Here is an 18,371-nt window from a genome sequence, read left to right as displayed (position 1 = left end):
TTTTCACTGCTTGCATCTGTCTGCTTTAAGTGTAGGAAAAGTTGTGCAAATTAGAAAATACCATATTTGTAATAGTGTTCAGTTCTAAAACAGTTGGATTTAAGGTGAACTTTTATTAAAATTGGAATTGTTACTTATTTGGGTAAGTATCTACAACATTTAACCATCATATATACATATTTTTTTTACTGTAATTATTTGAGTACTTTGTAAAGTATGTAGTATGTTTACTTATTTTTCCTGATTTGAAATTAATTTCTTGCCATTTGGCCATTTTTACTGTGCAAATTAGATTTTTCACAGGTAACAGTTTTTTTATTAGATGCATTTAGCTTATGGTATGTGCGAAGGTTTACTTTTGTTAGTTAGTGTAGCCAGATGGACCACACAGAACATGGAGCCTCTGCCTGTCCTGGAGCTGCACTGTGCCTCACACTATAGATGTAGCTGTGACTAAGCCAAAGGTGACCACCACCAAGCTTACAACAACATTGTAGAAACGTATCTCACACAAGCACATAACACCTGAACTGCACCACACTCACACCAGGTTTGTCATGTTTATAAAGAATAAGACCTAGTGTGAAACTGCTTGACAGTATTAATGCCACTTGGATGAATTTATTTAACTGAACAGTGGAAGGTGTAGAGGCTGGTTATTTATTTTATTTTTTCTTCTTTTTTATTGAACTGTATTATGGGATTACAGTGAAGTTGCTTATGGCGCGGTTAATTTGTTCAGAGCAACAACTGTGCCATAGGAAACCGTGTCATAGGAATAACTAAACCTATGGAGAAAATACAATTTGGTTCTGGGCCTTGCCATTTTGCCCCACCCACCCACACACACCTATTTTTTTTTTTTTTTTTTTTTTTTTTTTTTTTTTTTTTTTTTCGTTCGTTCATTCTAGCCCGAGTGCACCGGTAGGCATTATCTGCCTTTTGATGTTGTTCAGTCCGACCCCACACTCACCACCCAATCCACTCGGCCACTGCCAACACCCACTTTTTCACTCAGCACATACGGGGAAAACACAATATGGTACTGGCTAGCCGCCATTTTAACCCAACTGTACTCTCCTCAGGAAAGACAGGAGAGGTATTTCAGGCTTCTCACTGAGAATGTTTAGGGTCATCTCAATGCAAATGACCTCTAACCTGCCTTACAAACCCTGAAGAAGCTCCACTCTGAGCCTCCCTCTCAGGTAATGGACATCTGAGTACAGTAAACACTCGCTTTAATGAACCAAAGGGAGATGTTACATCTGAGGGATCTAAACTTTTCTTATATCACAAACTTTATTCATTACATGAACTGAGAGTTTTCTATTTCCATCCATTTTCATATACATATAACAAAGTTTGTTTGATATTTTAGATGAAAGGTGTGGCACAGAAGGATGAGGCCAGAAGTGTTGAGTGTCCGCCAACCAAAGCCAGACTGACTAGATCGCACCACCAGTGACCGATCAACTTTGCTTCACAGTCGCCGCCCAACATGTGTGTACATGTTGAGCACATAACATGTGTGTACATGTTGAGCTGGCCCACCGAACTGAATTCTGCACTTACCTAACTTGTACAGTAAATACCCACATATACCGGACTGGCCCCAAAAGTTTTTAAAGAAATTAATTATATCAAGGTCCATAAGCGAGGTTTACTGTACGTATTTGCAATGCCAGGGTCACCGACCTTGTGCTTGTTGATTAAGCAGTAGTCCTCATCAAGTCACAAGAGATTCTTGTCAGCTCTCAAGGCACTGCATGGAGAGCAAAGCCATTGGACTTAATGTTTCCTGTGCTAAGACCAAGGCATAGGTGTTTGGAGGCTTCCTAGATGAAACCATACAGTCTGTTTATACATGTTGCAAAGACATTGAGAGTTTGGAAAATTTTAAATACCTTGGTTGCATAGTGCAAAACAGTAGTGGGTCATGGCAAAAAGTCCTCCATGGATTGTTTTGGCCATTGGTGTTATGGACTTAGCATAAGTATAAGGCACTTTTTTTCATTGTCTTACTGTATGGGTGTGAGACATGGATACTACAGTGCTCGCCATAAACATTGTCGCCGGAGACCACGGTATCCGTTTGAAAGATCAAAACGCGCGTGCTTTCCTTGGCAGGCATCGGATGCTTTAAATTAAATTATTACACATCTGGCATCTCATCCTGGGTGTTGGGCAGCTTGCAACAGCAGGAAGAAGTGACAGGCACCTGTCAATCACTCTGACTGGGGGCCGCTTTGTTGCTGGCTTCTCGCACCACCCCACCAGACTAGCTTACAGTTACTCTGCTGTTTAGCTGTTTTCCTGGACGATGGAGCGCTACCAGATCTTGTCACAGGATGACATCGCAGCCATCTCAGCTCTCCACAAGGCTGGACACTCCACACAGGCTATTTCTGACCAGACGGGCGTCAGTGTCCGCCAGGTTCAACGATATGTGAAGCGTATGGGTGAACTCGGCGGCAACAAAATACCCGCCAAGAATAAACCACCAGGAAAGACCCGCAAAACTTCCCTGCGCACCCTGAGAGTGGTGCACCGTGAAGTCAAACGCAATCCACGAGTATCGGCCAGGAAAATCAGGGAAGACAACTTGGGATTGCTGAGTAATGTGTCTGTGAGGACATTATCGCGCCACATCCTCGACGACCTCCAGTACCTGAGCTACGCAGCGCGGCCCAAGCCTGTGGTTACTGTAGCCCAGCAAGAGAAGAGGCTTGTGCTTTGTGACAGGATGAATGTTTATTTATACAAAAAAAACTCAAGCCCTATTATATAAACCACAAACATGCTGATATGCGTTGATAATCTACCATACAAACACGTGAAAGACAAGCTTGTATGAAACAGTTTAGTCAAGTCATACTCGAACGATCAAAGGCCTTTCAAATACCTGTAATTCATTTCACTGCAGGTTCACAAAAAGACAGCAAGTGCTAATACATAAGGAAATTTAATAATATATTGCATGTAAGTAACATTGGTAATATTTGAAATAGCTTAGCATCACAATTGATAGTATTTCATTACTATAAATTATTGAAATACCTTTTATTTGCACTTGCAGAGCCATATTTCTTTTCATGTACCTGAAATGAGATGAGTTATAGGTATTTGAAAAGCCATAGATCGAGTATGATCTGACTCGATCTGACTCATCTTTTTGTGTGCTTGTATCGACGCAAATTGGTCTGTTTGGGACTTATAAGGTGTGAGGGTTTTTCGTATACATAAACATTCAAATATATTATTGAAAAAATAGCTTGAACATCTATAACAACAGTTGATTTTCACGTATTCAGGAACTCGAAATGCGCAGGTGCCACATCTATCAACATTCGGGCTTTGTTGATGGACAGATGAAATGCAACTAACTATACCTCTTAAATTCCACCATAATATTGCTCCCCTTTACTATTTTCTATCAATATTTTCACATTAACTGCTTCTGAACTATATTTATGCTTCCAACACTCCCAGGTCATCATTGCACACAACTTTCTACTCCAGCTCATCCATATGCTGTCCAAATTTGTAATGCAAGAGTCAAACAGTATCTTTATCAGCCTTTTCACTGATAATCTCTTGAACAGCCTTCCTTCATTAGTGCTTCTTTCTTCCTACAACTTGTACACCTTCAAAAGGGTAGTGTCGTCAACACCTCTCCTTGTAAAATTGAACTTCTTATGCTCTCTGGGAGCAGTACATAATATGCTTTTTTCTTCTTTTGCTTCACCCTTGAGCCGCCTCCTTGATGTAAAGAAAAAAAAAATTTAATTGAAGACACACCCCAAATGAGAAGTTTCAGGCCAGAACTAAAATACAGACTGGTATAACTTGCCAGAATCAGATTCCTTTTGCTAATGACTTTGTATGAGAATAGAAGAAGCTACACCATTAGTGTGCAGTGTAGTGCAATACATTCATTCTCGTAACCTGCCAAACTCAGTGTTACAGTAACGTGATACATGAGAGCATCAGTTGCACTTGTGCCTGGAGAACACACTAGCTCTGAATTGAAAAATAACTGGACCTAATAAGCCTAGAGAATTCAACTTTGTTTAGGCACAGGCCTTTTATCAGTCACTTAGCTCCATACCACAGTCAATTTGTTTTCATGGTTAACAGCTTATGGTTTACAATTTCTTAATTTTTTGTACATATTTTCTAAATTAATTGGGAAGGATAAATAGATATGTGAACTTCTACATTACAGTAGTCGCTTTTAAATATTCTCCTTCAGTTATTTTTTTCAAGTGGAATTCTTTCGTGATATGCTTGAATTGATTGTAAGAAGCTTGAATTTCCAAGGCAGGGCACACAAGGTGTGCTTTCTCTTGGAATATTTCTTGTATTCAAATGGAATAATGCAGCACATGATCCTCATGTATAAACATATAAATATGAGCATGAAGAAAGTTACTTAAAGGACATAACTCAGCCTTCAAGTTTACTAGTCACTGACATTTACAGAGTAAATTCAGCAGCAGATGTCGAGGGTGGTCAGAGTCCATGGAGGCCAGTGAACCGTGTTGCCTTAAACTGCGGCTGGACACACACGCTGAGACCTTGACAGAGGAGCAGGAGCCGCCTCGGGGCATCTCTGGAGCCCCCCTGCCTATGTTGATCAAGCCCTTCCTCAACGGTGAGGTGGCAGACCTGAACATGACACTCCTGATGAGCACTGTGACCAGTCTGGTGGATCTCATTGAGGATGAAGTAGTGCCTGAACCATTACCAATGGAAGTAAGTAACTCATTATCCCCTAGAATAACTATTTATGCCATCTCTTAAAAGAATTTCCTGACAAAATGGGGCCCAATTTTTAACTTATGGTTGATTCACTTTATTTCTCATTCTGAGTTCTCTCCAAGAGGATATTAAGCATCTAGTCAGGGGTGGAGTTCCTTTGATTTTAGTTCATATTAGGAATCTTCTGAAGTTGGAAAGTGGAATTGAAAATATTTGGGTTCATATTTATAAAACCATCCACGAGGTTGCTCCAAGGTAGCAGGAAAGCAGTAAAAGAAATTTGGTTTCCGAAGTTAATGTCAAAAAGACAAGCGGAACAACAGTTGCACTGAAATAGCACACCTTGCTGCTGGACTTGAGGAATGTTATTGTGTTGTTAGTTCATTTTTGTGGAAATTTTAATGATATTTAGGCAGCCAGAGTTTTTCTGGATACCTAGAGTTTCCAGAAACCTGGGTGCCGGATAGTTGGGGTTTTACTGTATAATGTTTCTACAGATACGCAGACATTTTTTCTTTAATTCAATAAGGAAAAGGGGTTTTTAAAGGGGGCACCAGATATTCGCAGGGTCCCTATTATGTAACCACCTCAAATGCTAAGGGATGGCTGGACATCCCTACCAAAACTGCCCCGTTAGATCCTCGGATTAGTCACAGAATCATGGGATATCACTGACTGACTTTGTATCAAACCAGCAATTACTCCTATTACCTGCCTGTTACCTTCATAGTGTGTGATTCCCTGCTCTGGTTGTGTGGGCATGTGGCACACTACCCAGAAGCTGACCCAGCTCACCAGTTTGTTTCTGTAAGGAATAATCCCAAGTGGAGGAGCTAAGGGAATCCCCAGGGAGTCCATGTCATGATTAAGTTGATAGATCCTGCCATGGGGTACTCAGGACAGGAAGGAGGCCTGCATGGAGACTTTCTCAGAGGAACCCCTGGGTTTGGTGTCATGGGGTGGGCAAGGTGATGCATCCCGTGGTGGATGCCCTCCCCTGTTGATTGATTAATTGGCTGTATAGAAAGGGCCACTCACTCAAGCTATTTTATCTCCTCTGAACTTGGAACCAAATAGACTGTTTCTGGTTTACACTTTATGATAAGTGTAAAGTGGACCTTACAAGGCATGACTCAGATCTGTATGATTAACAATCCCTAGAAAGGCAATTGGGGTTTGACCTCAAGAAGTGGGTCTAAATGTGTCTTGTGCTTTGGAATTTGACAAGCCCAAATCCTGTGCCACAATAAAAACAGACAAGAAAATGCCAACCTGCAACCACAATTTTCTTCCTGCCAATCTTTTTATAACCACGCAACTTGGCAGGAAAATTGTGACCCTGGCAACCCTGCTTTCTTCCCACAAATGAAAGCTTTGCCACCACCACCACCAGTGTGTTGCTAGATGCTTGAGAACTCATTCTTGCATGACACTACAGTAAACCCTCTGGTATCCGGGTTAATAGAGCCACGGGGACACCCGGATATGGTGTAGGTTAAGTCTACAGACCCGAAAACCCAACTTTCAATCATGGCCTGCCATAAAGGCAACGACAGAGTGCTGCATAGGTGCTTCTGTCCATACTCATAATATGGTACACTCCATGACTTTGTAGCAGTCAGTCTGCACCAGGGAGTGAAATGCGCGCAATTGACGTGCTCCGGGCGCTGAGAAAAGGGTTTGAGCAGCGTCGTCACGGTTTGCACTCACGGCAATCTCTCCCTGGCTTATCGCAGTCCTGCTGCACGTTGGGGGGATCTGTTACTTGGGATTCGGCAATTAGGCGCAACAGCCTCAGCCGCTAACCCATTGCTGGGGTGCCTAGCCCTGTGTTCACAGGCAGCAGCTAATGTTCCCCTGCCTGGCCAATCAAAGCAGTGGGGCCTGGACCCAACCCAGCAAAGCCCAGGTATTTGTGGCAGCTTAACTGCCCAAGTCTGCACCATTGTGTTTACCACGTAGGCTTTCTAGCAGACTCAGCACTGCCACAAGAAGCTTTTTATGGGTCCAGTTTTACAAATCTGGAAGGCCAACACTCTGTGCTGTTCTTAGGTGAGCGCCCGCGGCTTTATTGCTGCATAGCTGCATTAGCAACCTCGTGGCTACAAGCACTGCAGGCTTTACCACCCGGGTCAACCAGAAGGCATACTAGAGCGATACCCGAAGCGGTCCGGGCTGGCAACGTGCATCAAGTACTCAAAGCAGGCTTCTATACGGACGCCCGGGCAGGCACCCCAGGGCGCTACCCTTTTAAGCCCGGCAATGAGCCGGAAGGCCCACAGACGCCAGGCAAGTACGCCAGGCTGCCCCACTCTTGAGTGTGAGTATGGAGGCTAACCAAGGAGTTAATGACAACCTGACGCATCCACTTGTGCGGTGAACTGTGGCTGTTTAGTTACACTGTGTTGCCCTTGCGAGCCAGGGGGGCGGATACCCCCTGCACAGTGCATCCAGTGGGACCACGGGGAGGCCAGCCACAAGAAGTAACCGCTATTTACGGCCAGACCACACCCCCAGATCGGGCTGGCCCACGGGACTCCTGAACCCCTGCGGTCCCCTTTACTCGCCTTACCGTAAGCATGGTAAAATCCCTCTTTCACATGTCGGACCGAGGGCGGTACTTATCCGTATTTCTTATTCCGCCCTCACTCCCGCAGGAGTGCTAGCGGACCCGCACGCCTTCTCCACGGGGACGGAGCCCTACTCACCTAGTCCAGTCTGGATTTAGGCAGTCATTAAGGCTTAAGCTAGGGTTTGCACTGTGTTTCATTTAAACAGTCCTTTGACACTCCTGCCATTTAAACCTGCACTGCCTTGACTCGTCACTTCGATATGGTCTGCAGCGCTCAGCAAGAACGTTTACGTGCCAGTTGTACTGTGAAGCACACAGCTTACCTGCAAACCTTCACACTAGAACGTCAATATAATTGCTACGTGCAAGCTGGGGCGCACGTTACGGGTGTGGTACGCTGCCCAAGCAGAGCTTATAGGCATTGCGCGGACAATTTGAACGACTTGTCGGCGCACGACAATTTATTTTTACTTTTTGGAAAAAAACTAATATTTTTTAAAACTCTCGGATACGGGTGAGGTTGGATACGGTGCACCCGCATAACTGAGGGTTTACTGTAGTTTTGAAAATTTAAAAATCTGTAAAGGGTGCAAAATTATATATATGTAAGAAAAATTATTAGAAAATGGAGATTTCTGCAGGGAAGGAACATCAAAATTGAAATAGCAAATTGTTTTTATGAAGGGAAAACAATTGCTGTATGGCTTCCAAACTTCCACAAAAAGTGGGTGATAGACTCAGCTATGCAACGGGGTAACTTTTATAAATTTTCCTGGATGACAAAAATATGCCGTTTTAGGCCTTGACCATAATTTAAGTGTTTCACAAATTCATTGCTGATATTTTCTGGAAAGTTTATACTATTACTCAGGCAAACAGTATCAGTTTATTTTCTCTAAATAAATAGACTTGTGGAAAATATCTAAGAATTGCCTTGTTTTCTTACCAACATTTGGTGCCACTGACAGTAAGATGAATATTTATTGTTTCCTTCAGCTCCTGGTGCCTGGCATGAAATTGAAAGGATGTAACTGAGGTGCTTCAATGCCTCACCTTGCACTCCCTAAGACTCACCATCTTGTTCTGACGTTCATTGCAGGTTTTCAAGCATCTCCACCTGCCTCTTGCATTAGTAGCTTCTGTCACAACAGCAGTTACCTGGAATTTGCTTTTATCAATGTTGATGTTTTCTCAGGTGCATAGTCCATTTATGTAACATCATTTCCCTCTGCATCCATCAGTTTTAAAATTTTGTACATGCTCTTCTTAGAAAAAGATATCAATAATTAATACAATCATAATTAACAAGCACATTATTGCAAACTGAATATTTGTAAAATTTATTGGCTTCTATGGAGTGAATGTATTGAGTATTATTTATAAGTTATGAGTTGACATTGTTTTTATTTTCTTTTGAATCTAGACCCAAAGTTGAAAAGGAATAAGTGGCTGATGAGAGCAATGATTGTAACGTTAGTGTCTTTGCACTGTCTGTGCGGGGGATCATAATTTTGATGTGTCATGCCTGGACATTTGTTTTCAGTCCTTTTGCATGTCATCTATTGACTCACATTTGTATTTTGTACTAGTCTTAACATGCCAGATAAAACTTTATACTAAAGTCTTTCTTACAAGTCAGGAACATATTCCACATAGAGAGTGGGATGTCATGCTGCAGTACTTATTTTATATGTAAACCAGTGTATGAACAAGCTTTTAAAAACTAACATAATATTTTTCGGCAATACTTCTGTTATGTGCACAGCAGCCCATGAGCTCAAATGCATGTTTCAATTATGTCTGATATATCACTTTCAAGATAAAGATAGAACGTCTTGGACTGAGACTGACGGAAGACAGGGTGCCGGCAAACATCACGTCTCCAGGGTCCATTCCCACGGAGGTTTGGCTCCCAAAGCTGCTGGTGACGAGGAGTCCTGAGGGAGTCTTTACTCTCCTGCCTCAGAAGGAAGGTGGGTTTTCATCCAGTGTGTGGTGGTTTATGAAAACTTAATGTGGAAATTATGTTCACCATAAAGCTTTTAATAAGAATAATGGTTTGTAAATCATCACTCCCTTGGCTACTACTGCTGCTTTTAGTGGTAGTAGTAACATTATAAGTAATATTTTTGGTGTCCACCTTATATTGAAAAGTTAGCCAATTTTTTTTAAAGATTATTATTAACCCCTTCACTCCGGCGATGCCGACGTCGGCGTCCGACGGCATCACCGTATGGAAAGGGCTAGTCCCCTTCTAAACCTCTTAATCCTCTTCTAAACCTCTTAAGAGGAAATGGAAGAGGATTAAGAGGAATTTAGAGGAGGATTGAGAGGTTTAGAAGAGGATTAATCCTCTTCCATTTCCTCTTGACCCTTTCCATGCTGTGATGCCGACGTCTGTGTCACGAATGGAAAGGGTTAATTGTGCCTTTCTTTTATCTTGATCTTTTACTGCAATGTTTTGACTAGTGACTAGTGTAGTGACTATTGTAAAGCTTATTACTTCATAATGTATGATGTCTGATAGGCTGCAGTGGAGGAGCTTGTAAATTTGAATAAATAGCAGAATTAACGGATCAAGGTTCTCACATTATTGTGCAGTTCACTAAGTACCTCAGAGATTCGTGTGCTGTGAAACTTTGTTTGGTGTCAGTGACATTGTTGTAATCTTAGGCAGTGTTGATACCTGGGCTACAGGTTGTGTGAATGTACATACAATGTAACACATTTTTCTGAGCAGCTTTCCTCCTGAATTAAGTGGTTCCTTCTCCTTTTTGTATCTCCTTTAGGCCAACTTAACCTCACCGACAATACAATCGACAACACGTGGAACGTCTTCAAAGATAACCTCCTGGAAGTAGAGAAGGCTACAGTGCCTACGAAATCCAGGCGAGTAAATGGTGCCGTAGATCCACCGTGGATGAGCAGAGAAATAAAAAGGGCAGTAAACTTAAAAAAAAAAGAAATTATAACTTAATGAAAAATAATGACACGGCCGAAGCCCTTACACAGTACCACAACAGCCTCAGAGCTTGTCGCACCGTTATTCAGAGTAGTAAACGCAACTATGAAAAGAAAGTAGCGTGCCAAATCAAGACCAACACCAAAAAATTCTTCACATACATCAGATCAAAAAAGAAAGTAAAATCCAATATTGGTCCCCTGACAGACGAGACCGGATCTGTAACACAGGACAGTAAACAGATGGCCAGAATCTTTAACAGCAACTTCACATCCTTATTCACAGTCGAGGACACCGAGACCATTCCCACGGGCCCTGACCCGCCAAGGGGAATCACGCCCCTGGAAATTAACTCAATATGTGACCAAGAAGTGAAAAAGTACTTGGACAAACTCGACACAAACAAGTCAACGGGACTCAACAACTTGCCTCCACAGTTATTAACCCTTTCACGCACTGTGACGTGATTCGTGTCAAAGCAGAATTGTCTACATCTGAGCTTTTGACTCGAATCGCGTCAAAAAACTTTTAAAAATTCGCCAAAAATAAAGTATCTTTCAGAATTGCGTCAAAAATTTTTACGTCAAAGATCCAAGCTAGACCTATCAAATAAACTAACTGTCAACTCTTGTGCCATCGGATTTGAAGTGATAATTACCTGTGTCTTAGTTGCCTCTCAGCAGGCAGCCTGTGAGCGCGGACTGTTGTTCCTTTAAATTGTGTCCAGAGCCTGGTAAGCCTGGATTACAGTTGTCAGACGAAATTGGTGAAATTTATTCTTATTCCGATGTAAAGTAATCGTGCCGTGATACAATATTTTGATTTATATTCGCAGGGACCAGTAACTGTTACTATTAGAAAATATGGCTAAGAAATTATCAAATGAAGAGATTTTGTGACGCATTTGGACAGAATATGATGGTGATTCTCATGAAAGTGACGGTGATGATGGAAAAAATGGAAAAAACCTAGCAGAGAGTGTTAGGGAGAGAGACTTAGTGGTATTTATTATGATTATTATTGCGTCTGGTGAAGTTCATCCAGACCAGACAGCAAATAGGTGCTATTCCAGCCAAAATTGACTTCTATTTTGACTCCTTGACCTGCCTGTTGTGTTTTGTTTGCTGCCCTTGAGCTGTTTCTTCTACTGGAGAGAACAGAATAGATAGAAAAATATAGTTTTCCTCGATTTTCTCAAGAACTACTGGTCGTATGATAATTCCAATGATAGCGTTGGAATCCTCATAAAAATCCCCTTTTATTGGCATGTAAATCATAAAAAGTTGACTCCAGAAGTTTTGAGCTATGAGGTGGTGAATGTAAGCATTTCTTATTTATCTTTAATCAATGTGTTTTTTTTCAGAGTCGGTAAACTTCACTATTTATTTGCATTTCTTGATATTTTTTTCTTTCATAAGGCAGAATAATCTCTTCCAAAACGAGCAATATATAATAACGCCAGGAAAAAGAATACTCGTGGGTGAAATCGATAACATGATAAAAAATTGTGAAGCACGGTCAGGCCATTCCGCGAGGCCCCTTAGGGAGCCCCAGACGGATGTCGCAGTGGAAAGAGAAACTTATTTTATCTATTGGTGCGTGAAAGGGTTAAGAGCTTAAACAACAAATACTTCAGCCACTCACTAACATATTTAACCGGTCAGCACAACTGAACAAGATCCCAGAAGACTGGAAGATGGCGAACGTAACACCAATTTTCAAAAAAGGAAATAAAAGCGTTGCATTAAACTACAGACCCATAAGATTGACATCAGTGACAGACAAAATACTCAAAAAGATTATTAGAGACAAACTTGTCAAGTTTCTAGAAGACAATAATGTAATCTCCGACACCCAGCATGGCTTCAGAAACAAGCGCTCCTGCTTAACGAATCTATTAGACTTCTTCCAAGATATATATTAGAACTGGGATGACCACATCCCAGTGACATTATATACCTGGACTTTCAGAAAGCCTTCGACAAGGTACCGCACGAGTGACTCCTTAAGAAACTGCACTCGGCGGGCATTGGAGCCAATCTGATCACATGGATAAGAGATTGGCTCACCGACAGAAAACAACGAGTGCTACTCAACGGACAGCCTTTCGTTTGGCTTCCAGTCACTAGTGGAGGGCCTCAAGGGTCAGCATTGGAACCCATTCTCTTTATCAACAACCTCGAATCAGGACTGAAATCCACAATGTTGAAATTTGCTGATGACACCAAGGTGGGGGGAAAGGCCCTTACAAAGACCAACTGCGAAATCATTCAGAAAGACTTCAATCACATTATCGAATGGTCGGAAAAATGGCAAATGTCTTTTAATGTTGACAAATGCAAAGTCATGCACATTGGGTCCCAAAATAGTAACCACACATAAATCATGAATAGGAAACCTCTGCAGGCGATGCAGGAGGAAAAGGATCTTGGAGTCACTATCAGCAGTGACCTGAAACACACGAATCACTGTAAAAAAGCATACAACAAAGCCAACACTATGCTCGGGTTCATAGCGAGGAACTTCGAGTGTAAAACGCCAGACGTGATGCTATCCTTGTATAATTCCATGGTAAGACCGCACCTCGAGTATGCAGTACAGTTCTGGTCTCTTAATTACAGAAAGGACATTGCTTTACTGGAAAGGTTTCAATGACACGCCACAAAAATGATTCCAACCTTAAGGGCCCAACCGTATGAGGAACGACTCAAGCGACTCAATCTCTTTAGATTGGAGAAAAGACGAGGGGATATGATTCAAGTCTTCAAGTACCTGAAAAAGTTCAATAACGTTGATTACTCCAAATTCTTTGAACTGCAAACCAACTCAAGAACTAGAACTAACGGTTCACCCATTCAGTCGAGTCGATGTAACACAGACATTGGAAGGAGATTCTTTTCAAACCGAGTCATCCGCCACTGGAACAATCTTCCCTCAGAAGTAGTAAATGCGAATACCATCAACTCCTTCAAATATGGAATCAACCGTCATTTCGTTGCATCAGGAGTAAGCTGAATAACAAGGTGCTTTCATCTGCTCCCCAGGCCCCAAGTGGCTGTCGAGCAGATTAAATCACCAGAGCGGGCAACCTTGTAATGAGCCAATAGGCTTTCTGTTGCCTGCATTTCCATGTTTCCATATTTCAAGACTTCCTACCCTGCCTCATTAGGGAGAGTGGAAGCTGATGATCTTCCCTCGTCTTTTCATTCATGTTTTTCTGTTCTTCAAGGCTCAGTTCCTTTTTCTGGTGATGTGGGAGGTGTGGTTTGATAATGAAAGTGATGGTGGCAGTATTAAAAGAATAAACTATGTGAGATAATCATCATTATCATCTTAATGTGCCTCATTTCTCACAGATGCAGTATAAAGTGATATGTATTCATTTATAATTTCAGAGGACAAGGAGTTGCTTTTGATAAAAAAGGAGCGAGACGAGTTGCAGGAGGACCTGAGACAGATGAGGCATCAGATGAACCAAGTGTTAGCAGAGAATCGCCCTTCAGATGGCTCTTACTAAGATGAAGGAAGAGAAGGAACGGACAGGTCCTCCAGAGGTTTCTCACTTCCCAAGTTTCCCCTCCCATAAAACCGCCCAGAGCCTAAAAGGAAGTGCATGATGATGGTCATTATTGAGCCTCATCACACCATGACCTCCCATCCTGCAAGATGGTGCCAGCAGCTCTACCACAGATGAGTAACTTATTGTGATAAAGTAACCTCATGAAATGGCCAGTTTTTACTTAAGGTTGAGTATTTTTAGTATTTGACATAATGTGTATTCTTAGGACAAATATTTTCATATTATTTATTCTCTTCTAATAGTTATCTTAACATTGTTGGCTGGATGTGTCAAAGCTACACCAGACTGTCTGATGCAGGCCAGACCAGTATTACATTCAGTACAACTCAGCCTCTTGTCCGTTAGTAAGGGTGGGACTATGCTTTGACCATAATGAAGACTTACTATGAGTTATGCTGCATTTTCTTGTTGCATGAATGCAGATTTTTTTATTTATTTTTTTATTCAAAAGAGAATTTGAAGAATAATTAAATGATTATTTTTCTGGGGTAAATTTGATATGCTTTTTTATTGTTGTTGTTGTTGTTGTTGACAATAGTGAATATTCATATAAAGGTTATGCTTAGTAGTTCTACTTAGCTCATGTGTCCTGAGGTACAAGCTGCTATCACTAAAGGACTTTATGTTGAAATCATTATGGTGTTAAGTTCCTGGGCACTGACTTGGTCCTCCTCAACACCAGGGAGGAAGAGATCCCTGCAAAAGCCTCATGACTAAACTAACTAGTCCTATATGCACTTCGCTGTATTCATAGTGTTGTGTCGTGTGGCGTGGAAATCTTAAGTGTGTAGGAGATAGTGTCTTCTTCCATCGTTATGCTGTCGTACCTGTTCGCCTTGTTACCTACCCTCACAAGTACACTCCAATCACAGTGTGTGCTGTGTCACGGTGGGTTGTATATATTATTATCGTCCTTCACATATCTGGTTTGCCATTATTGCTAGTCCTACGATTGTCTTATCCCATTGTCATATGCTATATTTTCCATGTGTAGAATTTCTCCTCGTCATATATATATATATATATATATATATATATATATATATATATATATATATATATATATATATATATATATATATATATATATATATATATATATATATATATATATATATATATATAATTGTATACACTTATGTATATTTGAACCCAAAAAATACTGAAATCATTGCCATCACACAGAACTATTGTATTCTGTCGAATGCAAAATGGAAATACTTAACATTTTTCCCCCTTGATACAGTTGCTCTCTTACTGACATTTCTGGTGTGTTATTTCCTCAGTTATTCTTGGCAGAGAAATACTGTGATCAGGCTATTTATCAAAAACATGTTTGCAATATTTAATATTAACATTATTGAGCTTCCTTCACAGAGACACATCATTTGGGGTTTCAAAAACAAAAATCCTACCAAGTGGTTTCTCATACTAGATTGATGTTATTAGGATTTTCAGTGTCAGCAGTTATGACATGGTATGTGTGCAATTCAAATTTAGTAACTGCTGTCCATACATTCAGGTTTCCCACAGAATGGAAGGGTATAAAATATTATGAATCTGGGCAAAAAATCTTTTATAGATGCAGGATTTTAAATATAACGTGCTGCAGTTTTGAAGAATCATGCAAAGTATCGTTATATTTTATTGTCTTTCCCAAACCAGCTACACATGTCTCCTTGGAGTCTGTACTGGTGAATTACAGAAAATGTGTTAATAGCTTGACAGATTTTGTGGCAGTCTATTTATTCAGAGAGATGATTCATTATTAGGAAGAGTAATGTTATGATGGTAGAAGAGGAAAAAAACACAAATGGTAATGCAGATATAAATGATGCAACCTTTATGTGCCTGAAAAGAGAGGCAATTGTTCCAGGGAAGTGGAGAATGTGATAACAAAGGGAAAGACTCGCTACAGCTGTAAAAGTCCTGGTTAAAAGGGAGACTTGGAGACACACTATTAGGGGTGTCCATGAAGGAGCATTAGCACCAGCCCTACTGTTAGGAAACTGAGGAGTGTGTAGGAGAGGTGTGGAACAAAATTGTACTATGAAGTGTTAGTAGGGGAAAGAAAGAGAGAGCATAAGTATTTTGGTTATGTTGAAAGGATAGGAAGGATAAAATTGTTGGAGAGAACCTAGGGCAGTTCAGTCATTGGTAAGCATAAATAACCCAGAAGGAAGTGCTATTGTATTAAGTCAAACTGGAATTGAGTGTGGAATGGTGATGTTAGGGATGAGAGGTAACGACTGCAAGGTTGAAGTGGAAAAGGTTCATAATGCTATCAGATGCATCAAGGAAGTGCATTCAATTCAGCCACCCAAGAACACATATTTGACAAGGCTTTCGTAGGAGTTGTGGGCATTTCCAGGGGTAGTTCTATGACCCTGGTGGAAGTGTGAGTCTTCTTCTGTACCATGAACCTGAAGAAACACTCATTAGAACCCGACTGACCCCCTCTTTAACCATTAGAAATAGGTGAAGTGAGAAGCGAAGGTGTCTTTTAATACCAACCTAGGTGTCGGGTGTTTTCAAGGTAATTTGTAAGGGTCCGAACAGTATTGGGGCCAATCTGACTGGGCAATCTTTCCTTCTTTCATTTGAATGTCTTTTCTTCCTACTCTTGTTAGTTTGTTGTGAATTTGCTTTTTAACCCGGTAGCAGCGACGGGCCAAATTTGTGGCTTTACCATGTACGAGCGATGGGCCAAATTTCTGCCATGATATAAACCTCTCAAAATAGATGATGCATAAACTGATCACACATGCGTTGATATATATTATGAAATGGTTTGCGTGAGTGGTGATTCTTTCTCATTATTTTACTTAAAGGGGCCTTTAACCTAACCTAACCTAACCTAACCTAACCTAACCTAAAAAACATGACCCCCGCAGCTACCGGGTTAAGTGAATCCATTTTGACTCAGCTCCCCTTTTTTGAGGGAAAGGATGTAGATGAGATGATGATAATGAATACTCTCAGACTGGTGTGTATATTGATGCATAATATCATACTGGTTTAATAGATCTTCAGTAAAAAATCTTGATAATTATAAAAAAAATTATATATAACTATTCGAGTCATAAGAAAGTCGGACATCGTGCTCGGTGGTGATGTTAGTTATCGTTATCTATCCTCAGGTGAGAGACCTTTCTTCATTACATCTTTACATATTTATGAATAATATTTAAACTAAGAACCCTGAGTGCATAACAGGGACAGTGACGTTGCTCCACTAAATCAGTAACCTAGCCCTACTAAATTCACAACTGTCCTACCATTTGTGGCAACCTGGCTCTGGATTGACAAGCATGAACGCATCATCATCATCATCATCATCATCTTCATTACTACAACACCAGAGAAGAAAGATTTTCCCAGCATTTGCCACCTTTCCCTGATGTTAGTGTGCTCCATCCTGCTCTGGCAAATGCTCTAATTTCATCTTTCCACCCAATCCATTTGTTCTGACTTCCACTGATTGTGATTACCACTCTTTTACTTCGGTTGTCCATCTCTTTTCGGTTGTGTGTGTGATATTATTCGTGATCGTCATCAAAATATTTTCAACCTGTGTCTCTTCCTGAATGCTTGGTGCTTGCTTGTTAATCCATATTGTACCGTCATTTTACTCTTCGGACCTCTGTGTGTGCTTCTTAGTTTTCTCTCTAGCGCTCTTGTGAGGTGCTGAGTTTCTTAGTTGTATGTTAGGACAGGCAGGATGCACTGATTGTTCGCTTTTCTCTTCAGGGAGAGTCACAGCCTGCTATTCTTTATGTTACGGTTTATCCAGAGCACTCCATCCCATTTCTATTTTCTTTCTGATTACTTTTCTGTGGTCTGAATTTGCACTGATTTTTTAGATGGGTGTACTCTTCCATACTCAGTTGTTTTGTGCCTGATCATTAGTTGTTGTTTTGCCAATTGATTATCAAACATCACCCTCATTTTCTTCATATTCATATTCAGACCTTTCAGACTCTCTGTGTAGTTTCTTGATCATTTTTTGTACATTTTCCTCAGAATCACTTTGTATGACTGTCACTTGCAAATCTAAGTTTAAGGTTTTCACCATCCATCTGGATTCCTTTGCTATCCCACTTTGATTTTCTTTAATGTTCTTTCTCTAAGCAAGTTATTAATAATTCTGGAGAAGTGTTGTGTTAACTAACACTTTGTAATTGAAAATTTCTCTATTTTCATGTGGAGTTTAATGGTTATTGTGCTATTCCTCTATATCATCCAACACTGTACTGTAAGTTTCATGTCCATCCACGCCCTGCCTCCTGAGTGCCTGTATGACTGCTAAAGTTTTAACTAAATATAATGCAGTTTCATAATATATGAAAGCCATTCATAGTAGCTTATTGTACTCAGATAATTTTTCAGCATCTTGGTTGATGCTGTGAATGCGCTCAGTTGTTGAGTGTCCACTACGAAATCCGGCTTGTTCTTGGGGCTGGGTACAGTCTACTTTTGTGCTTATTTTGTTTCTT

General features: G+C 40.8%; 1 protein-coding gene across 1 annotated transcript in view; it reads left to right on the top strand.

The window, feature by feature from the left end:
- The window catches only part of LOC126991803 (UHRF1-binding protein 1-like), a 55,829-nt gene extending 42,017 nt beyond the window's left edge, over positions 1-13,812 (top strand). The window contains exons 18-20 of the mRNA XM_050850476.1: positions 4,483-4,755; positions 9,153-9,306; positions 13,691-13,812. Coding sequence (XP_050706433.1) covers positions 4,483-4,755; positions 9,153-9,306; positions 13,691-13,812 — 549 coding nt within the window. The remainder of the gene's footprint in view (positions 1-4,482; positions 4,756-9,152; positions 9,307-13,690) is intronic.
- The last annotated feature ends 4,559 nt before the right edge of the window (positions 13,813-18,371 follow it).

Source organism: Eriocheir sinensis, unplaced genomic scaffold (assembly GCF_024679095.1).
Source record: "Eriocheir sinensis breed Jianghai 21 unplaced genomic scaffold, ASM2467909v1 Scaffold342, whole genome shotgun sequence".
Classification (NCBI taxonomy): domain Eukaryota; kingdom Metazoa; phylum Arthropoda; class Malacostraca; order Decapoda; family Varunidae; genus Eriocheir; species Eriocheir sinensis.
This window is presented reverse-complemented; position numbering and strand designations above follow the sequence as displayed.